The following is a 25,983-nucleotide window of genomic DNA, read 5'->3' as shown; positions in this document are numbered from 1 at the left end:
CTTCATTTACTAGCTAGACTCCACTAGAGGAGAGTCGTGTGTAAGAAGCAATCCATAAATAACTTCATATTTGTAATTGATTTTTCACTGTAAAATTACGAATGAAATAGTAAGAATATTACTAGGGCTATCACAATTAAACTCGATTACTCAAGTATTTAAAACCACTGATTAAAATTGTCCTTCTTGATTCCTTGGCAGTATGGTGGAAACCTCAGTTGTGTGGAAGCACTTAACATGAAAAGTGAATGAAAATGCAGTCACCTTTAACTACTGCAAAGCAAAACTTAAATATCACCACAGAATGACTGCAATGTAAATATATCTCAAAGAAGACGGGTTTGACGAACTCATCCAATAATGCGAGGTTAGCCACAGATATTCGCCATTTAGCCTCTCAGAGTAGCCTAGCTTCTCTGTCATCACGTTGACTTGAATTATTTTGCTTAATTTGCTTTCTACTATTCCTATATGCCAAAATAATTGCAGTAGCACCATCACCTCACACCTCAGGGACCAGGCTGCACAGTCTGCATGTTCTCCCTGTTGTCGTGGGATTTCTTCCTGCTACTCTGGTTTCCCCCCACAGTCCAAAAACATGCTGAGGTTAATTGGAGTTACCAGTATATTCAGCCTGATATTCAAATTTACTCATGAATTTCCTGGTATTAAGATGATCACATCAACATTTGAGACTGACATCAAGTGGTTAAGAGAAACAGGTGTGTGTGCCCTGCGATGGACTGCCCCCCCATTCTGGGTTATTCCCTGGCCTGAATGGTAGGTCATTTTCAGAGGTGGATACTTCAGGTCCAGAAAGTAAAAATCCAGACCAAGGTTTTGTTTCAACCGACCAGTTGAGTATAAAAATTCACAGCCACAGAGTACTCAGCTGGTTAGTTGAAACAAAATTTTGGTCTGGATTGTTACGTTCTGGACCTGAGCTATCCACCTCTGGTCATTTTGAATTAAAAAGCCACTTATGTAATAATGACTTGAATATTTTTGTTGTTCTTCCTGTCTGATATTCCTGCCTCTATTAGTGTCAACCATATTACTTTGACACAGGGTAAGGCATGCAGATGACCAACGTCAACTGCCATAAATGAATATGTCATGTGAAAGCGGAGACTGTCACAGTGGCCATCTAAAGCAGCTAATTAATGCCAGTGTCACTTGGCAAAATGACAGAGACAGCGTATGCCAGGTGGCATTCATATCCATGAGAATAAATTGTTTCTGTAATATGGTGATTTTTAAGCATCCTGTGTATGGCTCTTTAAAGAAAGAGTCACATAAGCAAATGTGTTTAACAAATGCCAAAAATCTCATGTCAAAAAGAAACAAGGTATACTATACAGAAATGTATCTAAAAAGGGCTGGGAATCTAAAAAGATGCAATCACAGTTTCCACGTGAATAAAACAGCCATGAGCTTCTTCAACATCCATCCATCTTCCATAACTGCTGATCCTGTCCAAGGTCACAGTCAGCCTGGGGCTTTTCCAGAAAGCACAGGCCACCAGGCAGGGCACCCTGAACGGCGAGCACACCCATCTCCCGGCTCACACTCATTAAATACGGATTATTTGGGAACACCATTTATTTAGAAAATACTTTTTATCCAAAGCTATGTTCAATCGAGAAAGCAGGTTCAGCCAGCCCCTGCAGCAGTGGACCTCACTCACTGTTAGAGGATCCCAGGAAGAACATGCAAACTCCATATCCACACAGCCAGGGCAAGAGGCTGCAGTCATAATCACTGTATCACTGTGCCATCCATGCCTATAATAAATACCCATACAGTATAACATTAACTGCCTTTTAAATCACAGTAAACAAGGCAGTACACCTGCTTGCCTTATGGTTGCCAGCACTGGATGTTTATAAGGTCATGCTGATCTGGCTTCAGTCAAAGAAAAGACAGGCAGTGATCCTGGAACCACTCATGTGAACAACTGTCTGAGTCATGGATTCTGTAAAAGTGTTTCTATATGTGGACAATATATGGTGAACTTGATGATGAGCAAGAAGCAAGCTGAGTATAATGTCATTTATGATCTGCAATCTATAACAATACCACCAGGACCTATAGTTATTGTACTAAATGAACAGCTAATTCTGTTGTTTTATAAATGATGAATCCAACAAATTAGGAAAAGCTTGCTCGCTATCTTGAAGCCTGATGATTATGTTTTTTTTTTTGGGTAACACACAGAAAAAGCCTGAACTATGGTTATTATTTAATTTTGAGCTTAAACTGGACCTTTATTCATACAAGAAGATTAGCTCTCATAGCTAATGACCCCCCCCCCCCACCATGGAAAATAAATTAATATTCCTCTATCAAATCCAGGGGGTAAGGTTATCAATTTAGTGGGCTCATATTCCCATTTGTAAAGTATATTGTCATTAAGCTGTGTGCCATTCTAATCTACAATGGTTTAATGGTGGGTCAAACGCTTCATACAGCACCAGTCATTCTGTAGCATCTAGCTACCTAGCTCATCTCCTACACTCTTTTACTAAGCAATTCTTATTGATGTGTATGTTTTAACAGGTTTTCCTCCTGAAAGCCACCAACTCATTCCAAGCTGCTCTCTTTTCTGCCCTATAAAGAGTGTGCAATCACTTGGGTGAACTTAGCTATAAGTGACCACAGTCCCAAGCTAGAGCAAGTAGAGAACAGCATTAACCCCAAGCTTGGGAAAGCTCTATTTACTAGGAAGCACCAGTTCAGGGGACAAGGAAAATGTCGGACAGATTGGGGTCAGGAGACCTGGGAGGGCAGGAAGCCAGAGAGCTTGGCAGAACTCAAAGTCTCGGAGAGGCATGGTAAACAAAAGGCAGGGCAATCAAATAAAAGACCAGGCAGGAAAGAGGCAAACAGTTGAGAAACAGGCAAGATGAGAAGCTGTGGAATCACACAGTGCTTTGGCTTGGACTCAAGAAGAGAGTGAACACTAAGCAGGCCACTATACAATGTCTAAATTGACTCCCACTGTGGCCTAATTAGTGGGCATGCCCCAGCTTTGGCGGGAACGGGAATCTCGTGGTCCCCTCCTGCAGCAGTGTGCGGTGGAAATGGGTCCAGTTTTCTTCTTGTCCAGGTGTAGCCTTAACATGGATTTTCCTGTCAACCTTCTATTGTGAGATGGATTGAATGGAAAGTTAGGTAACTCTGCTTACTCCGTTCTCACCAGCAGACCCCCTCCTCATGCTTTTCCCAGAATTGCCCAACCCAGGCAAATAAGTCTCTCTTTGCCGAACCCAGCACATAATAACCCTTCCAGGACAATCATGGAAATGCCACCATATCCAAAGCTCATTGTGTTTATATTAAGCCTGATATTCAAATTTAACAACAATCATCCATCCATCCATCTATCCATCCATCCATTTTCTGCTGCTTAACCGGGGTCGGATCGCTGGGGCAGGTGTCTAAGCAGAGAGCCCCTCCATGAATCACCACCTTATCATGGTGGAATGCTTTGTTTGTCTCCATGATCCTAGGAGCTATGTTGTCGGGGGCAATTGCCCCAGGTAGGGTCTCCCAAGGCAAACTGATCCTAGGTGAGTGGCCAAACTAAGTGTGATTCAGAAAACCCACATGATATCAGAAAATACACAGGACCATGTTACCCTGCCTGGATTGGGGAGACCGGGGCCTCGCCCTGGAGCAGGAACTCGAAGGAAAGTGCCTGGTGGCTGGGCCTCCACCCATGGGGCCCAATTGGGCACAGCCTGAAGAGATAATATGGGCTGTCCTGTGGGCTCACCACCTGCAGGGGGAGCTGTGGGGGTCGGATGCAATGTAGATTGGGTAACAACAAACGAACATGCTTTATCTGCCATTTGCACAAGTACAGGTACATTGGAATGCTTCTCTTTCCCAACCCCATCATGCTCTCCATAGCGTGGGGGTCACAGCACAGGGTCAGCTAACATGCAGTGCCACTGGATCTGGGGGCTAAGGGCCCTGCTGAAGAACCCACAGACACGTGACTGGTCTGCTGAGGCCGGGGCTCAAACTGATAATCACAGGCACAGACAAACTGGTAATCACAGGCACAGACAAACTGGTAATCACAGGCACAGACAAACTGGTAATCACAGGCACAGAGACTTGGCCCACTGAGCCACTCACTGCCCCCACATATATTCATGTATTTCCTGGTATTAAGATGATCACGTCAACTTTTGAGACTGAGACCAAATGGCTAAAAGAAGCTTTTAGATCTTGTTTTTGATAGGAATACTAGTTGCCACTTAGCTATTAATTTCATATTTGCCGACTGTTTCATTGCTTAGCAGAAGTACAAAATTACTGTAACACTCTTAAAATTAAGCAATAATTCAGAGTCAACCAGCTAACTACCTTCTGCAAAACTTCAGGTAAAACCCCCAAGAATTATTCACAGAATTATTACTTATTTTCTCCAAATGACAAACTCTACATTGGATAGGCTCTATCTGGGAATCATCAAAAGAGGAAATAATCTTCACAGACGCGTGGGTCAAACCCTTTTACAGTTTCTCAGTAACCTGCTTTATTTTAATAAATCTGGGACAGACGGTGAGAGAAAAACCTAAATAAAAATGTGGGCTTGGGCAAGAACAAACAATTCACTTAACTTAGACGATCCCACAGTTAAAAAGGTTTCCAGCTCATTAGTGTGTCATTGTATCAAGAGCTGGTAAACATAACCCATTTAAATTCTTAGCCGCAGAATAATTACACGGCCTGTATGCAACTGCAAGAGCTTCAATGTTCTATGAAATCTGTGCCACCATCTTCATATAAAAACAATATCTAAATGTAAAATTTAACGTTTGACAAGTGGTCAGAGTGAGACCAGTAAATACAACTGAAATGAAAATGAAGGCAACTTTCTTGGTGAAGCAAGATCTGAGTGCATAAATTACCATATTGCATTTCAGTGGATTCTACTCAATAGCTGAATTTTCTTGGTGGTGACTAGCAGAACACAGAGGTCACCATCCAAGGAACAAATGTGGCAGCCACAATTTTTCTAGTTCAAATTTCAGGCTACACTCTGCCGCACTGTTCCTTTCAGCAGAATTATAAGCCGGAATTGCTTCAGTAAGATATCCAGCTGTATGGTGGGGCAGCTATGCAGAGCTATAAACTGCTTAAGCCGAAGCTAATGTGATTCTAAGGCACTTTGATTTATATGCATTACAGAAGGCTTAAAATTCACAGCTAACCTCAATATGTATCGGTTTCAAGTTAAGTTTCATATTTAATTAAACAGAAAACAAATGTAGCCCTAATGCCTGTCACGTTTGCTAGACTTAAACGATATAGCTCACATTTGTCTGTTGCTTTATGTCGGTGAAAAGAGGCCAAACTAATATATGACATCATATTACCAAAGTGGAGACAATGCTTTAGCTGAAGTTCAAGGCAATACATTTTCCTTTAGGTGCTACCACTCAGCATATTGCTGTTAGACTCTTAATTTACAATTTCACTCATTCATTCATTCTTGAACATTTAAAAGTCTTCTCATAACCAATGGTGAAAGATCTGGTACATGAAGTGTGACAAGGTGCAGCTCACCCAGCCCTCGTCTCCTGAACAAAGTCTGCTCACGCACGCTTCCGCCACCAAACTTCAGACAATTTGGCCATTATTGGTCTCACAGATACAGATTTGAACAGCACTGCGCTTCTTGTCCAGAAAATACCCTAAAGAGACACACGGCTACCTTGCTGCATATTCAAATACATTTTTTGGGATCGTTCTAGACTGGAGACCCAAATTTACAGCGGATTAAGCGAGCAGTCAGAGTGCCTAACTTGCTAGCATTGTTGGATTACCTCTGTTTTTCCATAGATTCTGTGAGCGTAATGCATTTACATCTTAAAGCTAAGATTCAGTATGCATCAGTTTACAACAAGATTACATTTTGTTTACTTTAATGAAGATTGAATTGTGCACCCAATGGAAAGTAATGACTGTTAATTTAGCAAGAACAACATCAATTAATGGCTGTATCTGTTGTCTTATTGGCAGTCTGCAGCTGTACTCACCCAGCCTGTGATACAATCCATTTTCAGTTACATATTTATTTATTTATGAAACACAGGCAAATTATAATCTAACCATATTACAGCAAAATAATAATTCAAACCAAGTTTCTCAGCTGTTAAAGGGGACCCATATACCATGGCTAAAAAAAACTTTAGAATACTTCAGAAACCAAGGTCCCCTTTGCTGTGGACAGCGTGGAGTATTTTGATATTGCAGCCAGGTAAGAATCCTGGCTGAATCCATAGTGAGTAGCATAAACACAGATATGTTATGGACAGTAACTTGTATCTTCTTCAACATCTAACAGGTAAACCATCCAGGTCCCTTCCAGCCACATGTCTACTACAAGGCTGTGCTGGATTTATTAAATTAAATTTTATTTTATTTTATGTGCCAGCACCTCTTTTAAAATGTTTCACTAATAAACATGTCCTGTAAATGTTTATATGTTCCTTTAACTTCAATTATACATTATAATAATACAAATTAAATTCCATTAAACTTTAGAATTGCAAGAATTGATTTATATTTGTAACTGCCCATTAACACTTTTGAGAATTTCTGTATCTGCTCCATTTCAATATTTTTCTTAAATATTTTTGATACATTGCAGTACATTTTTAGTAAACCATAATACTTTTCCTGTTAGGTATCCAAGGCCCAGTATTATATTTTACTACATCTTAAATACTTCTACGCTGTGCTAAATGTACTAGAATGTACTACACCTACAGCACTGAATTCCCCTCTGCTCTTCTCTACGTCTTGCACTGGACATTGTGTCACTTGGCCCCGGTTCAAGGTCACTCACCGCCGCATTTCACTTATTGCCGTCAAACGTTTCAACACACAATTAGACTTAACACACATGGCCGGCCCAGGTCCTTCACTACTACGATAATCGGGGCTGTAAATCTGCTCATTCGGGTTAGGGCATATGTGCACATCACAGTTCCTTCATACTTGATTCTCTTCCGTTATACTGCGTAGGAAAAAGGGGCATCTCGCTATCAAAGTAGGAGACTATAAATTACACTAAGCTTGTGTGGTACAGACCACTGATATGAGTTTCCCCAAACCAAAGTGTCCATCCAAAAATATCTACACCACTGCAGCCAGTTAATTATCCCGGTTGGGCTGCCAGGTCATTTCTCGCTTGCACTAGCGGGTGATTTACACTGAGAACACAGAAACATCATCACTGCTGTCCATTCAGATTTTAGGGGAACAGGGACAACATTCTGCCAGTTGTCTTGTATTTTGGCTCTATAGTTTAGGTGCTAATTACATCCCAAGAAACTCTACTGTGCTTCACTATAGGTGTCAAATCTGAGGTCTTTACTCCCATGGGGTTTTTGTCCACATTCTTATATCATTGTTTGGAGATTAAGTAAATCTGCAGCACCTGCAGTAAACACATTTATCATGATTATTATTATTATTATTGATTTGTTTTATTTATTATTGATTTATTATAATAATAAATAATTTTTAATATGCTGTTGTCACAGTGACCATACTTTACACTTTTAAATCCCATCCAGATCCACTTTTTTTGAATAGCATTACAAGAGATGCTAGGCATCCAGTAAGATTTAATGGAGCATTCTTTGAGTAAGTAATAATTGTAATTACAGTATACCAAAGTATAGAGCAACAGCATTTACAGGGTGCCATTAAGCCTTTGCATAAGTGAGGCGAAATTAATGGCATTTATTGGCCTTGTATTACTCTAACACAGTCTGGGAATAACATTGGTCAGCAGTATTACGTCGGACATTTATATTGATAAATGAACTGTTACAGTTCCTCCCCATGCAATCTCATGCCACCTGTATTAATACTAAGGAAAATGAAAAACTCATACTGCCAAACTGATTTGTCTGCAGTGACTGGTATTGCCCCCATGAAACAATGATGGAGTCTCTCAAATGGGGGGGGGTTAAGGTTAATGCTAAACTGCATATCCAAATTTGCCTGGTGCACAGCCAAGAGAACTCCATGGTGACAGAATGAACATCTGTCTTACCTTTGGCAAGGCACTCCTCTGTGGGTCCAGGATCTGTGAAGAGATACAATGTTGGTAATAACTGTGAAATTTAAGGTACAGTGCTGAAGGTATTCTGCACAAAGCAGAAAGTATAGAAGTGTAGAATATATGATTAAATAACAAGCACATAGAAACATTCTTGTCATTTTTGCTGCTTCTTCAACAAAGAATTCATTTCATAAAATGAAAATTGCATGGAAATTTTGGTCTATAATTCATGTGTAGATTATGAAGTCTTATTAACAGTTCTTTTGGCTATGCGTTTTATGCACATATACAAATGCGTAGAATATAATGCTGCCTCACTGCATTTAGAAATGAATTGTAATTATTGTTGAACTTCTTGATGGATGAGTGATGACGGAATGCAAAAGCGACAGTCACTAACAATGTAATCTGGCTTCTATCTATAGCTATCTACAGCATATGCTGTTTTACTATTTTACTTTGCAACTGTAACTTGCTCAGCCTTTCCCTTAAACAGTTATAGTTTCTTATAATAATTTTATGTAAATTTTGACATTTATTTTTTTGAGCCATATACAAAGTCAAGCTTGTTATTCATTGTCTACCAGGGAAAATACAGTTATCCTGTTTCACGTCGTTGCACCTGAATGATAATTTTAATAATAGCAATCCACTGCTTTATTTGTTCTATAATGTATTAATGTATCAGCAATGAATTGTTTTCCTAGGGTTGAACATAGTCGCTATGTATTTTCAACAAATTATAATGGGGTTCCAGCCCTAAATAAACAGAAATGACTATGGTAACCTCAAAAGCCCCTGAAAACACGATAGAAGTGGTAAAACAATATTGAATTGAAAACTCAATAAGTTCACTGTCAAACGGGATGCCAAACAGGGCCCTACAGTAGGCTGTGTTGATAAATGAAAGTGTGTGGTTTTTTTAAATACAAAATATTATTTTAAATATAAATCAAATTTTAAAAAATTAATAAACATTCATTGACGTTAGTGTCCTTCACCAAAGCACAATTTCAGAAATGAGCAAACAGGAAAAAAATGTAAAAAAGATAATTAAAAAAAAAACAAGGTTCCTAGTGGCTTAGGTAAAGTGCCCTAATTGTGCATAATTTGGGTCCTCTTTCAGGTGCCTGCATGGTGCCTGTTTTCCAGCCCAGAAAGATGCTCTACTCTGCACAAACCTGCGCCAGCTCTCCTGTGCAGAGCAGTGTGATGTCTAATGTGAGGAGACGGCACTTTGCGTGTGCTGGAGGAACACGCGGTGTTCCTCAGAGGCTGCTGTGAAGCACACAGATAATAAAGCACGAGGAGTTACTAAATCAGGGCAAGACTGGGAGGATGGGTCAGAATCAAATGGAGAGATCCATGGAAGTGCTTCATGTTTAAAAAAAAAAAAAAAACATCATTTCTCCCTTCCCCCTTAGTACTCTCAAGTGTTTCTCTCTTGAAAAGTTGTGGTTTCCGTGGCAACAGACCTTCAATCGAGAATCGCAGCATCCAGTGAGGATGCAACCTATGAGAATACCTTTGTTTTCTGTTTATGCAATAAATGCAAGACCTTGCTGCAGCCTTGACCAACAAATGACACGAGTGATCACAAATTGCAAAATGTCTGTGTTAATTGCAGATTTTGCTTGCTAAATCATAAAACTTAAATATGTCATAAGTCATGATGAATATTTCACTGGGTCAGAGTATCTCGAAAAGAGCAGGTCTAATGGGGTGTTCCCGATATGTAGTGCTCAGTACCTACTAAAAGTGGTCCAAAAAAGGCCAACCGGTGAACCAGCGATGGGGTCATGGGCACCCAAGGCTCACTGATGCCCATGGGGAGTGAAGGTGAGTCTGTCTGGTCCGATCCCACAGGAGAGCTACTGCAGCACATATTGCTGAAAAACACCTACTCTGGGCATGTGGGCGTCAGAACTGGACCATGGAGCCATGGAAGAAGGTGAACTGGTCTGATGTGAACTGCCAGGTGCGTGTGCATCATTTACCTGGGCATATTTTGCTGCTTTTCATTTCCATAAGCATATTAATATAGTAATTAAATCTGTAATGAAATTTGGTGAACTATAACGGAAGTTGACATTTAGGTGACCATGCATCTGAAATGGTCTACATTGATATGTTAGAAGACGTACACTGTCAATGACAGCAGCAAACATAAACACTATTCATTCATAAAATTCAGATATAGTGTATATACTTGGATGACTAGGAACAAAAGACAACAAAGGGTGCTGGCTCATCCTCAGATAATAGAGGAAATGGTGAAAGGCTGGTTCAATCATTTTCACAATAGGGCTATTCAGACTGAGGGTAGATCCTTTTCTAAATGCACATAAATACTAAAGAAAAACAGACAACAGACTCCTTTACTGATTTCAAGGTCAAGGACGCATCGGAAATCATCTTCCACTGCAACCAGAATTAATGGGAAAAGCTGAAACAAATAGAATAATTACATTTAAATTGTGAATCTGTTTATATAAAAGATGTCTCTTCACTCAAGGCCTTGAGTCAAACTCCTGGACGGAGTACAAATGCTGGCTGGGTTTGTAAATATGCACCATTCAATACCATACAAAATCATGTCTGCCAAGGCACTTGGGAGTTCTACGGTTTTCAGTGAATTGCACTCTTATGAGAAGTTTTTCTTAAGTCTATACAGACACACATTCATTTTCTGCAATGTCGACTGGGCACTGCACATGCATGCAAGACAGCAGTATTGTCAGTAGAGGTGTTAATTGTTTATTGTTAAAAAAAAAAACATTTTGAACTAGTTGCTATGATGTATGTGCACTGGACACATCATCTTAAAAGAGTTTCATAAAACATTATACTGTTGCTTTGTATTAGTTTCATTGATCGCCAACTGACTAATGGAAAAGACAATTAAAAATCACAATTATGACAGAACTGGAGTTTAGAAAAACTTATCAATGAGCTACTCACAACAATATAAAACAAAGCTAATATTACATGATGGTCATTTATTATTTATTATCTTTCTTACCTTACTGTCATCACAATTTCAGCTACTTACAAATTTTAAGGCCTTAATACCATGGTTTTTAAATTATTCTTCATTACCTCTTGCTCACTGAGGTATTTAATCCATTATGCTAGTAAAAAGGAAATTGGAATTATATAGCAAGGACCATGAACACTATTTAAGTGATAATGGCTTAGCTATTAACCATCAAAGACATCTTGGGAATGAAGAAATATGTAGTTACTTATGGAGAATTGAATGCCTTCTTCAGTCCTTTCAGATCTCCCCTTGGCTTCTTCTAAAAGCTGATCCCTGGTGGCCCTTCCCAACGCCGCAGCGATGCTATAAACTGATCACATCATCTTTCATTAACAGAGAGGGGCTAATGTTACACATACTTGTTCTTTCTGTAATACAGGCTTTCATAGCTAAAAATGTGGACAAAAAAAATTATGTGAACAGGACAAAAAAACAAACATATTGGGTTTCATATTGACTAAATGATCACCTGTTCTTAGGCATTAGGTGAGTTTCATTCAGAAATGCTAATTAACTGCGCTCTGAAGACCCACAACAAAGATTTTAGGTTCTTTTGTTGCTGATAACTGAGATTCCACCGCAATTTCCCATGAAGACTATTTTATATGCGTTTTGAAATTTAACTTCTGTTTGTAGAGCCGAGAAGTGATCTCCAGGGCATGTGTTTTAGAAAGTCTCCATTGCCATTTATATTTTTAGGACAAGTAAAGGAGATTTAAGCTACTACAGTAAAAGGAAAAAAAAAAGCTTTCAAGAAAAATCTAGCGATCCATCATATCAGCCTGGCCTGGGAAATCAGTGCCATGCAAAAGCTAATCACCGTCTCAGTAACTCTGTTATCTGTGTATTTTTCCTGTCTGTTATCAAACCAATCATCAGTAAAGCCTTTGAAACTTTAGAAAGTGAAGTACAAACTGCTTATTGGGTTGTTTACAAGTTAAAGCTAGGCTGAGAATTTTTAATTGGTTATGGATATTTTTCCCATATTCCCAGACACCTTTTTGGAATAAAGACAACTAAAGTAAATATACTGTATTTATCAGGGTGGAAAACACCTAACAATACATTAATATCAAGACCCTAATAATTGGCTGCCAATACCAAAAGACACACTGGGGTGAAAGCATCTTATGTCTTTCTCCAAACATTAAGTCAATCCTAATCATCTGGATGTAGGAAAAAGGGATGAAAGATGCCTCACCAGCTCAATCAGCTTTTGTGCTCCTTAAACCAGGGAATATGGCCATTGTGCATTTGGCCTTATATATGCAAAAGGATTTTCCAGTCCTGTGAAGCATGCAGTGTAGTTTTTGTTAAAGACTTGTAAGAGTGCAACCATTTCCTTAATGGAAATACATATGCCTTGATGATTTTTTTTTACAATTACCCTCGACAATAAATAGTTTTGCGGTTGTTTTAACCAATAAACCAGAAATTCCAACACCAATTAGTTTACATTAAATACTGGCCTATCTAAGTGCTGTGAATCAGACCTCGTTGATAAAATATATATACGTCCAAGGCTGGAATGGCTATCTGGCATACCGGGTGGACAATTTCCCTCTGGGCCGATGGGAATATGGGCCAGCAAAAAATTTATCACAAGGCCCCCCCGATTGGTAGAACGTATCGTTCGGCAAAAGTTATGATGGGATCCCCTCAATTTGCTCTACAAAAAAAAGACTGGGTCATAAGGGACCCAAAAGTCCGCAGCCAAAATTTAATTTCTAGTCAATTCCTAATGTAGACATACAGTGGTACCTCAGTTCTCAAACTCATTAGAACTCGAATTTCTTAAAAGTCGAACCAACCAGTAAAATTTTTTTTTTACCTAGAACTCGATCTGAATCTCAGATGTCAAACCATGTACGACCTGCGGGGAAATGAGTCATGAGGCACGTCTCTCAGCGGAAACAAAGGGTAACACTTCAGTCTCAGCCTCACATTCGCTGTGATAGCATCCTGCATGTTTACACTAGCTGAATACATATATTTAGACAGTAAAAATTCATTTAGACAATGATAGACAGTAACAGTAATTATTATTATATAATAAAATACAATTAAAAATAAAGATTTCTTATTATTTTAATATTGATAACAAACCATTAAATACATTTAATTCTAATAATATTGTCCAGCCGAGCTGGGACGGAACGGAGACAAAGGGGCAGACGTCAGGGTATCGGGGAATACAGGGTTTAATTACAGGTAAGGCAGGCAAAATGCAGACGGACAATACAATGACCGGACTGGGGAAAAGAACTGAAACGGACTAAATACAGAGGACTAATGACAACAAGCAGAAACAGCTGATCACATGGTGTTTCCACACGAGGTTAACGAGGGGGCGTGGCACACGGAAGGAGCGGACGATAGGGGCATGACACGTTGTTTTTTTAACTTTAGACATTGTTTGGATACATTTATTTTCTTACTTTAAAAATTACAGTTTTTATAAATGTGCTTAGATGTCTTTAGTACAGTATATGCTTTTCTTGTTTTGTCCGGTTCATTTTGTGTTTAAATGCTAAAAAAAAATCTTATGGGGAAAACTCGAACTTTTTGGGATTCGGTCCGGAGCTCTGAACGGATTAATTTCGAGTTCTGAGGTAGCACTATATATTACCTAATATATAGTACACTACAGATAAAATAAATATATAATTCATGCTGTCCCCGGATTAAGAATGTCCAATTTACGGACAACTCGTACTTACTATAACGGACTGCCATAAAGCCATTATATTAAAAAAAAAATGTTTAAATACAGTGGTTCATAACGAATGAACGCACTACTTTGTGATACTCAGGAAAACACTGCGCGGCTACAGCAGTTCATCAGCTCAAGGTACAGTACAGTACTGTATGTAGTTACTTTTATTATTAGGCCTATTAATATTATTATTATTAATAATAATAATAATAATAATACGTACTGTATTGTTATGTTTAAGATGTTTTCGTGCATTTGGTAGTGCTTCTTAAGTTTTTTTATGTATAGAAAGGTAAAATATGTACCATGTAGGCTACTAAGACAAACATTTGACTAACTTACAATAAATAAGAACTGTATCTACCTATTTGGCTTACCTGCAAATTTGACTTCGGGACAGACTTAAGGAACGGATCTCATTCGTAACCTGGGGAGTGGCTGTATATATAATTTTATACACAGATATATGAAAATATACAATTTCAAATAATATTTTTTTTCGTTAAAGTTGGACAGTCACATAAATTAAGTTGTTTTTGTGTTTTCCTCCAAAGAAACGGAAGGGAGAAAACATGAGAAATGAGTCACAGCAGACAGCATTGATTTATTCTATAGTCAAACCTTTCCATTCATTGACTTGAAATGAATACAGGACCACTGCATGTTTCACTGCTGAAGGATTCCTCTCTTCCTTTTCTGCTGTTTCTCTTTATTTATCGAATGTATCTGAATTATTATCAGCCGGTTGCAGGCAGCCATGTACTGTCAGGTTCTTAGCGAATTCCCTCACCCAAGCACCAATTACAATTAACTCCCAGGTTTGTACCATTTTGCTCTTAGTCTTAAAATTTTTACCTTTTTCATCAGAGTAATTACCAAGAGCTCTTTACAAAGGGCACCTTAGGACTGATGTGTTCAACCCAAATGATGGAAATCCCAGCCTGTGGGAGCCAGTAGTCAGCCTGAATCATTGATAATCAATATATTGACATTTTTTTAAACGCGTGGGGGAAAATTGCACCTAACATTTCAAGGCTTGCGTGGTCTTCACAGACCACGCAAGCTTTGAAATAATCAGTTTACAATACCCAAAGGGACCTGAGCCTTGTTTTAAACCAAAGATACATATCTGAACTAAAGAGAATATAGCTTTGTAAACTGGCCTGATATTATGGAAATATTCATCACATAGTATTAAAATTGGCAAGCATAAAAACCCATTTAGATGGCATTCGGTTAGCTAGTCTCCGCAACGTAACACCATTTTCAATTTTTTATCCTTCAATTTATCAATATATCAAGATTTTTTCTTTGTCGTATAACCATGCATTTTGCATATTTTATTTTTAGAGCACAACACAATAAAACCACTAAAAAGAAAGATGGTACTGTTCATTAGATGCTTCATTCATCTTTGCAATATTTTGAATTAATAAAAAACGCCATAGGTCTAGGCAAATTATTAAACAGTTTTTACTATAACCATATTTGATTTTTTTGACCACTAAAATGTTCCAAAATAATCAAATATATAGTACAAAATATAAAACAAGCCCTTTTGCCAAAGAATACATTAACAGTAGGGTAGGCCTACATTCATCACTGTAAAGAAAACTCCCCCTGCACTCATCGATGTAGAACTCAGGCTTTGGCCATTATTCATTTGCAGTGTATTGTTATACATAATTTAACTAGACTATTCAAGCAAGCAAGGCTTGATACAAGAAACACGTTACTGGTTTGGCTTACCCTCCAGCCTTTACTTTAAGGTTTATCTTTAACTGGAAAATTTTCCATTGTAATTTGGAACACAATTGAAAATGTGGATATTTTTATTTAACACTGTCACTAAAAATGCTTGTGTGCACGACTTTGTTCACTGGATTTATTTTAAATTAAACATTATGTTGCACAAAGGGATAATGAACAAGTGTATAACGTTGGCTGGTATTATTTATCAAACTATATCACAGAACTAACTCACTTGGCGCAGTAATAAAAAAATATATCGACAGGTGACACGTTGCAGATATGCAATTGCGATCGATAAATCTACGTCGCTTTTGGATAACATCGTCTGCTAAATAAGTAGAATATAGATAGTGTGTGATGTCAAAACGTAAGAAAATGTAGACTGGATATAAACATTAATGTTTTAGTCGGCGCGCTGGTTTTACTGCTTTAAAAAAGTGAGACGGCCTGTTCAGTTTTCTCACGGATGCGATAATGGCAAAAATAAGCGAGGCTGTGGCGTTAAAAATAGCTGAAGGAAGCGGAGCAGGAAGTGGCGGCTGATGAATTATACAGCAGCGAAATGCAGCGCCTTGGATGCGAGCTGTATTGGACGGCATTCAGGTTACGAGCGCACGTGTGATGCAGGAGCGCATGGAGAAGGTGCTCAGTGTGCTGTCAGTGCGCTGAATACAGGGAACGCGTAGAACTACCGCTGCCTGTATATTTCTTTGCCGTTTTTAAATTAAAGTTCCATCTTTTTCTGGCTTGTCACACTCAGAATTGACTTTACCATTTCCCCCCCATATGTTTAATTCTGGAACAGGCAATCAATACCAAATCAGTCCTACAGTATGTTATTAAACGCACATCCAAGGTTAAAAAAAACACATCCGTCAGACACTTTTACTGTGTACCATACTGTAAACTTATGTAACAATAATGTAGTATTTACAATGAGTATCATTAAATGATACCATTTCTACATGAGTATATCTATTCATCCATGTTTCATAACCATTTAATACAGGTGCCTGGATTCTATGCTAGTAAAGAGGTCACATCCAGTGTAGGATGGTGAAACAAGATCATTGTGCACAATTTAGAGACACAGATTCACCAAACTGTGTGTTTATGGGCAACCAGCAGTGAGCCCACTCAAATTCAGGCAGGACACACAAACGCCACACACACAGAAGGTGGAAGAATGCCCACAATCCTGTGATATCAAGCTCCTCGCTCAATCAAAATGAAGTATTTTATTTTCTTGCTTTTAAATCTGGAAATTCAAGCAAGACCTTTTGTAATTACTGTAACTAAAGTGCTGAAGCACAGAGATTGCAGCATGTGATTACTGCTGCTTTATCTTTGACTGAAGGTGGATATAATTACTTAATAAACATTATGAAAAGAATGATTTGTTCAAGCATTAATGCAATGGAATAGACTGCATTGAGAACAAGGGTAAAAATTAGTAATCTGAACATTATTTGCTGAGGCACTTGATATACTGGACGCACCATTGATTTAAAAACGAATCTGAAATTTAAAACAAAAAAATCACTCCGTTACATTCCTGGCACTCGCTTAGTCCCACATTTTATACAAGTTGTAAGCAAGATCACAGATGCTGAAGGGCGATAGCAAAAAAACAGCATATTGCGATTTTGCGTTAATTAGTTCACTGGGGAGTCAGTTTAGAGTATCAGACAAACACACTCTAGTGACTACAGGTGGCAGCCGGCTAGGTGTACATTATAAGTAGGTATTTGTGAGAAAATGTGGGAGAAAACCCCAATACATCAGCTTGTAGACTTAACAGGACCCATTTTCCAAAGGACAATTAAATGCCATTTATTTTGAGAAGAAGTGGGCAGATAATGATGACCAGGAAGGGGTCACATACGGCTGGGTCACACAGACCCACTTTTCCTAATATCTGAGTGGCACTGAGGGCCTCGTTGGTCTTTCAGTCTGAGAGCAACTCATGAGCTAGCTGAGCATTGCGGGCATAAGAGACTGCAGAAAACCGATTGGTTTATATTGGCCAGTGTTTATAGGTTGTCGGTTCCATCCATCCATCCATTATCTGCTGCTTATCTGGTGTCAGGTCGCGGGGGCAGCAGTCTAAGCAGGGATTGCCAGACCTCCCTCTCCCCAGCCACCTCCTCCTTCTCCGCCGGGGGAATACCAAGGTGTTCCCAGGCCAGGCGGGAGACATCGTCTTCAAATCCTTGTACCTCATCCATCCATCCATCCATCTATCTATCTATCTATCTATCTATCTATCTATCTATCTATCTACAGTATCTATTCGATTACCACTTTTATGATGTACATGCAATTAACTAACCTTTGTGTTCCTAGTTGTTCATCAGTTTGATTAGATTTGAAATAACATTCATATCACATTGTAATGTTTGCATTGAAAGAGAAGATCATTCCAGCAATTTTCCAGTTTCTGGTTTCTAAACAACCGTTTAGTCCGACATACAAACCATTCAGCACTACCCATTACGCCACCTACTCATTACGCCAAGCCAGTTTTTTTCCCCACAATGACGAGTCCTTCCACTTTCGGTGCTGACACATACCGCCTTATTATGTAAAGTAGCACTTCTCCACCATGCCGCAAAACTGCAGTTCCCACGATCTTGACACTATCATATAAAAACAGCATATTGTGCAGATGTCTCATAGGTAACATAGCTTGGCACCAAAGTTGTGTTCTTGCAACCTTTAATGCATTTAGTATGAGGCATAGCAAGATTTGCAATCCAATTAATAAGGGGCTGCTTGCTTTACAGGAAGACACAAAATTGTTTCAAAGCTGGTCACAGGGTAACAAGATTGCAGTGGACAATTTTTGATTAGTGGGGGTTACTATGTGCCGCGGTGAATGAAGACGTCTCCAGGGAGCCAAAATGCACAGTGTATGTCAAACAAGCATGCAAACTAGCATGCAGTGAGCCATCCAGAGAGCTTGAAAGGCTACAACAGGGTAATAATTGAACCCCTGCTGGATATAACTCTCTTTTGGTTTCTAAGGCACGACCTGCATTCTTCATTAGCTTAGTGTTAAGTTGCACAGTTTCCCAGAAAAGCTTTTCACTCAGTCACTACTTTTTTAATCTAACAGGAATATTTCATGATCTTAAGAGCAATTTTCAGAATATTAAATAGGGGTCAGAACTGGGTTGTTTTGCAAACATGGGACTCTTATCATGCAAGAATGAGCTTGTGAGAGAGGAAAGCACATTTTATACTTTTTGTGGATATCAAATATTCACTTGGGCTTAAGGCTTCCATTTGGGAGAGAACATTGAATGCTTTCCTTGGAAGCCTTACAGTCCACAGCAATAAAAAGTGTTTCCACCGGTGGCTGGCTTTGTGTGAGGATGATAGGGTAGGAGGTGGAGAGTTACAGCGATTTCAATCTGAAGCAGAGCTAAAAATGGACAATAACTACGCTTTTATCCTTCGGCTGACTAAATGCAAAATGAGATATTCAAATGGGAGTAGCCATTAAAAGTGTGGACTCTTTAATGGCTTTATCTTTTCACGGCCAATTTGCGAAACGCTGTAAGTCTTCACTTATGAATACTCTTGCAACGCTTATAGCAAAACGGCTTCCTGGGAAAATGATGACAGTTGGAGGAATCTTGGTTACTGACATTGAACTATTGCAGTATGCTTAGGGTTAGCTTTTAGCTAAAGCTTCCCTAACACCGTTTCTGATGTGTCATATTTACAACGTAAGTATTGATTATAAAACATTAAAGCAATGAAACACATTCTTTCTTAATACTGTTCATCCATCTTACAACTACTCATTTGGTACAGCAGTACAGTAGAAGTTAACACTAATGCTTTTTTTTTAATCAATTCTGTCCATTATTGTGTGGAAGCCAATAAATACAACAAACACGGCAGTGGATGGATTGATGGATGAAAGACACTAGGGACAATATGTACACCGTGCCTGTTCAGTTTTAGGGGTGGCATGGTGGGGCTAGGGTTCAAGTCTCCATCCTGGCTCCATGTGTGTGGAGTTTGTATGTTCTCCCAGTGTAATCGGGGGGTTTCCCCCCACAGACATGCTAATGCTAGCTAGAGTTACTAAATTGTAAATAGTGTGTGTGTGTGTGTGCACATGTGATCAGATATACACTATATTGCCAAAAGTATTGGGACACCCCTCCAAATCATTGAATTCATGTGTTCCAATCACTTCCATAGCCACAGGCATATAAAAACAAGCACCTAGGCATGCAGACTGCTTCTACAAACATTTGCAAAAGAATGCATCACTCTCAGGAGCTCAGTGAATTAGAGTGTGATACCGTGATAGGATGCCACCTGTGCAATAAGTCCATTCGTGAAATTTCCTCGCTACCAAATATTCCATGGTCAAATGTTTGTGGTATTATAATAAAGTGGAAGCAATTGAGCACAACAGTAACTCAGCCATGAAGTAGTAGCTACATAAAATCACAGAGCAGAGACGACGCAAAGTGAGGCTCACAGTGTGCAGAAGTCGCCAAATGTCTGCAGAGTCAATAGCTACAGACCTCCAAACTTCGTGTGGCCTTCAGATTAGCTCAAGAACAGTGTGTAGAGAACTTCATGGAAGGGGTTTCCATGGCCGAGCAGCTGCATCCAAGCCTTACATCACCAAGTACAATGCAAAGTGTTGGATGCAGTGGTGTAAAGCACGCTGCCACTGGACTTCTCTGCCTGGCAATCTGATGGAAGAGTCTGGGTTTGGCGGTTGCCAGGAGAACAGTATTTGCCTGACTGCATTGTGCCAAGTGTAAAGTTTGGTGGAGGGGGGATTATGTTGTGTTGTTGGATTGGGCTTGGCCCCTTAGTTCCAGTGAAAGGAACGCTTAATGCTGCAGCATTCAAAGCCATTTTGAACAATTTCATGCTCCCAGCTTTGTGGGAACAATTTAGGGATGGCCCCTTCCTTTTCCAACATGATTGCGGACCAGTGCACAAAGCAAGGTCCATAAGGACATGGATGAGCGAGTCTGGTTTGGAGGAACTTGACTGGCCTGCACAGAGTCCTGACCTCAACCCAACAGAACACCTTTGGGATGAATTAGAGCAGAGACTGCAAGCCAGGCCTTCTTCTGTATTAAGAATGGGATGTCATTAAAGTTCATGTGTGTGTAAAGGCAGGTGTCCCAATACTTTTGGCAACATAGTGTACATTACATTGTGGGGACATTTGATAAAGCTTGTTATTTTGATGTGAGGACCATGCCAAAAGTCTTTCTTTGGTTACTTATGGTTAAGGTTAGGGCTGGGTAGGGATTAAGGTCGTCATGTTGGGTTTAGACTTTTCCTCATATAGAAATGAATGGAGAGTCCCCACAAAGATATAATTACAAACCTGTGTGTGTGTGTGTGTGTGTGTGTGTGTCATGCGATGGGTTTGAATTGCATCCTGGGTTATTCCCTGCCTGGTGCCCATAGCTTCCAGAAATGGCTCCAGACCGCTGTGGCCCTAAATAGGGCAAGCAGGTACCCAAAATGGATGAATGCTCTGATTTAACATGCATATAAACATTATTAATATATGATACTGTTTTTGAGTGGGTGTCAAAGTCCAGGCAAAAGCGCAATTTGCTTCTTGTCCAGTATCTCTCTGTTTTGGTATACAGGTCTGTAACAGTTGCTGAAGTGAGTTGCCAGGGTCCACCAGACCAATTAAAGGCGATTATGCAGGGTAAACAGCCCATGGAAATTTACCTACACAAGCAGCAAAACACTTTCACATAATGTTCCAATGAACATAATCCATTGTACCGCTGCACAGAGTATGTGTCCCTTCCACACCATGTTATGGGAAGTAGAGCTGAGAAACACGGGATCCTTCAGGACATATCCTGTGTAACTTGTGTGTATTTTATTTTAGGTAAAACCACATGCTAAATTCTGACAAAAATATTTGCAGGCTTATAATTAAATCAAAGAGGACCAAGGTGTTTATAAAAAGCCAACCTGGTCCGAATAGTCCGTCTTGCCTGAGTGATTGGACTGACGTCCATCAGATGTCTGAAAGCCCTGTAGTGATTAACTGGCTGCTTATTCAAATGACAGTTGCTGTTTCTGCTCAGATATAATTCTCTACTCAATAACCATTGTCTGGCTTGTAAAATCACTGTGCAAAAAAATGCTCAATGTGACACAGAATCAGCATTAATTGGAAATGACAGGGACACATTCAACATTTTATGCTAAAAAAAGTAAAACTGTAATTTCATTATATGATGGTACTGTTTTTTCTTCATACAGCCATACAAATTTTAAAATAAAAATGACTTTGGGAATATCTGTAATGAACTCTCACGATTCTATAAAAAGCACCATATAATTAGCTGCAATTGTTTACATATCAAATTTACACCCTCTACTGTCCACAAGGGGCATACCATTAACCTTGAATACAGGTCACACAAAAGTATTTGAATACTGAAGCCTTTAAATATTGTTTTTCCCCTTTTGTTTTCTTTATTATTGTGGGAGGTTATTTTGAATAATTTACCGCATTCCCTTTTCATGTGTTTTATTGACAATAATATGGATGCTTCCATTTATTCCATCCATTTGTCAGCACCAAGAAAGAAAAAAAATTAGCATCCTATTCAGCATGCAAAATAAAAATGTAACATTTCTTACAGATATGCATTGCACTGCATTTTAAAGGGACATGAGATGCGGAGGATATTCATTTACATCGTTGAAGGACGCAGCATCCCTGCCAGTGCCAGCCAGGTGATCACGGACGTGTGTTAGAAACATCAGACCCTCCTCAGCCATTCCTCCTACTGCTCCAAATACCAATCACAGCCACTGGTTACCCTGGAAACAGCACTTCTCTCCAATACAGCAAGCAGCCGACTTGCTTGTTTGTTTTACCCGTCCTTTACTTTGAAAGACACAGGCCCTCTTTACACTTTAGCAGCAGATCCTCAATGCATGGCCCCTCGACCCAGGAAAACCAATCTGCTATAAAGCCATTTTATTTTTTTGTGGCAAGAAGAAAATACAAGGCAGGGAAAAATCCTTACAAAACAGTGAAAACATTTCTGGAACTTTCAGAAGCATTCGGAAGAGGCTGTCAGTTAGATAAGGTCTTTTTTTTTTTTATAAAAATGTATCAAATGGCTCACATTTGAAATAAATTCCCTTACATTCCTACTCACTATACCCTCTGAACTCAGCTATGTACATATAAATTGAACTTTTTGAAATTTCAAATCCTTCAAATAATTTTGTCTCACAGCGTCTCAAACATTGAGTGCTACTTTCAGAGAATAATAAAATATTGCCTCTGTGGTGTATGGTAAAAAAAATCAGTGAATGCTGTTTCCACAGAAAATGCCTAACATACACAAATATCAGGGAAAAAAAATCAGGCCATAAAATCCAATAGTGTGTGTACAGAAGCTCAGCTACTGAACAACCCATTTTCATTTGAGACATCGCTGTGGCACTGAAGATTTAATTACATTATGTTAGCAATTCTGTTCAGCACTGCTTCCAGCCAGACTTAACTGGTTTACATTCAACAAAAGCCAGTTTCACACAATTTTCAGATACTGCTATAATTTAGTGAAATAAAAGCAATCACTCAGTTATGTAAATTGCCAGCAAAAAACAAACTTCAGTAACAACTGGATTTAAAAAAAAAAAAAAACACTTGGCTAGTTGAGGTAGGTTTTAGTATTTATATCTACATTTAACTGACAATTCTTTCCAAATCAGCATACAGCGATGTGTGGAAATTTGGAACATTATAATACATAGCTAGATAGTTCTGAGTAAGTGAGCATTTGGAAGAAACTAACTATAAGGCAGAGAGCAGGCAAGATGCCAACATACATCCATCTGTATGCGTGTATGTGCGTGTATTGGATTTGGAATATTAGATCTATGTTTAATTAAATATACTAACAATATGCAAAGTGATTTTGGCAGTCAAAAAGGATTGATTTTAATCCAATTTGTGGATTAATTTAATGCCTAAGGACATGTGCTTACAACAAAAGCCATTTTCACATTTTCACACGGGCTTGTAAACTTGAAGTCATACGTCGTTACCTTAAAGTACTCAACCTTCTGTCAGGTTGATTACAAAGACAAGCTGAGCATCCAGCAAATTAGATACTCTGACAACAGGGAAGCACCATTAATTAGAAAAGTATTCACAGTATCATCACATATGCCGGTACCTACATTACACATTTAGTTAAAAGTGCTAGCCTGAAACCCACATAGGCCTCAATCAGTAATGAGCAGTTGTACTAATTATTATCATTCTGGAACCTTATTCTGCTTCCCTTGCAATCTGGTTACCAGCCAAGACACTCAATTTAAGTAGACTGCCGTTACATTTAGGACCTAGTGGAACCGTAAGAAACACAATAATGGCCTTTCATTATTACCTACCTTCCACCAAGTAAACTCTCTCCAGTAGGTCACATCTACCCTTCAAGACAAGGTTGAGTAATACCTTAGCAGGAATTGTGCTAGGGTTAGAATAGAAGCAGTGGCTGCTGATTCCAGCCACACAGTAAAACTATGGGTTTGAAACTTTGAATCATGCCTCCCCCCCCCCCCCCCCCCCCACAAAACTTGTTTTCTCCCAACCAGGCACATAGCTTGATAGTAAAATAACAAGTTTGAACCCCCCTTGAAAATTGCCAGACCGCCCTCAAAATTCATTTCTGGCTCTGGACCTCGCTGATTCCCTGGATCCATGTTCAATCTAGTCCCTGTCTTTTGTAAGACTGCAGTACATAGACCAAAACCTTAGCTGCATTCCTCCAACTACTGTACAGACTATAAATTAATGTTGTGAAATCTTTCAAAAACACGCTGTTTACTTCATATAACCTTAAAATGTTTCTCTATATCTAATATGTCACACAAGTCTACTATGAGAACGGAAATGTCTTGTGCTGTAATGCAGTCTGGCTCAGCAGTTATCGGCTGGTTTATCAAACTTTGTCTATGTCACAGCATCTTATAAAAGATGCAAGCTGCCAAATGAAGAGTAATGAGTCATTAGCTGCTATTCTAAATCCTTACCCAGTCTCATCTGGAGGTGGGAGACATAAATTTAGAAATCATAGAAATCACCAGCCCCAAAGAGAACAATTAGGCAGGCAAAGTATTTAGGAAGACTTGACTGGGTTTCATCATAACCTTCTAAACAGCCTGGAAAAAGGTATTTGGACAGGGGATTTAGTATATTAAATGAATGTAATACGTTTTAAAAACCGGCTTACAGTATGTACGTCGCTCTACCAACAGCATGGAAAAATTCTTTAGAGTGTAGGAGGAAACCTGGGCAGCCTCCGAAGAGCCTTGAAACTCCACACACACGGAGCAGAGGTGGGATTTAAACCCACAACTCTGGAGGACTGAAGCTCTGGAGGATTCCTTTATAAGACTCCTTTGAGATTCTCATTAACCGCAAGCAATTTCTGCAGATTTATTAGTGGCATATTCATGCTTCAAATCTCCCATTGTTTTCTATTGGATTCTGAACAACACTGAACTCATTGTCATGTTCATGAAACCAGATTAACTCGACTTTTTCTTTTTGAAATGGTGCTTTATCATGCTGGAAGTAGCCGTTAGAAGATGAGTAAATTGTGGTCATGAAGGGAAGCACATGGTCAGCAACAATACTCAGATAGGTTGTGGTATTCAGGTGATGGTCGATTGGTATTAACAGGTCCAAAGTGTAGCCAGAAAACATTCCCCATATCATTACACCACCAGCGGCCAGCAGTGTTGACACAGGCAGGTTGGATTCATGGATTTATGCTCTTGATGGCAAATTCTGATGTTGCCCTTTGTGTGTCTCTGCAGAAATCAAGACTCATCAGCCCAGGCTACACTTTTCCAGTTTTCAACTGTACAATTTTGGTGAGGCAATGCCCATTGCAGCCTTAACCTTCTGGTTTTAGCTGACAGGGCTGGAATCCGACATGGTCATATGCTGTTGTAGCCTATGTGCCAAGGTTTGATGCGTTGTGATTTCTGATATGCTTCTCTGCTCACCATAGTCGTTCAGATAGGTTATCTGAGTTACTGTAGCCTTTCTGTCATCTTGAACCACCCTGGTCACTCTCCTCTGATCTCACTTGTCAACAAGGTGCTTTAATCTGCAGAACTGCCACTCATTGTATGTTTTTTTTTGTTTTTTGCACCATTCAGAGTAAACTCTAGAGACACTTGTGCACAAAAATCCCAGGACATTAGCATTAATAGAAATACTCAAGCCTGTTGACACCAACAATCATGCCATGGTCAAAATCACTGAGATCACATTTTCCCCACATTTTCTGATGCTTGATGTTAGCTGTAACTGAACCTGTA

At 39.2% G+C, this 25,983-nt stretch overlaps 1 protein-coding gene across 2 annotated transcripts in view; it reads right to left on the bottom strand.

Annotated features, from left to right (window-relative positions):
• The window catches only part of slc12a5a (solute carrier family 12 member 5a), a 187,595-nt gene that overhangs the window by 123,593 nt on the left and 38,019 nt on the right, over positions 1–25,983 (bottom strand). For both annotated transcript variants that reach the window (XM_072715699.1, XM_072715700.1), the window contains exon 2: positions 8,087–8,119. In XM_072715699.1, the coding sequence (XP_072571800.1) occupies positions 8,087–8,119 (33 nt within the window). The remainder of the gene's footprint in view (positions 1–8,086; positions 8,120–25,983) is intronic.

The sequence above is a fragment of the Paramormyrops kingsleyae genome, chromosome 8 (assembly GCF_048594095.1).
Source record: "Paramormyrops kingsleyae isolate MSU_618 chromosome 8, PKINGS_0.4, whole genome shotgun sequence".
Classification (NCBI taxonomy): domain Eukaryota; kingdom Metazoa; phylum Chordata; class Actinopteri; order Osteoglossiformes; family Mormyridae; genus Paramormyrops; species Paramormyrops kingsleyae.
The sequence above is the reverse complement of the archived record's forward strand: the minus strand, read 5'-3'. Positions and strand labels throughout refer to the sequence as shown.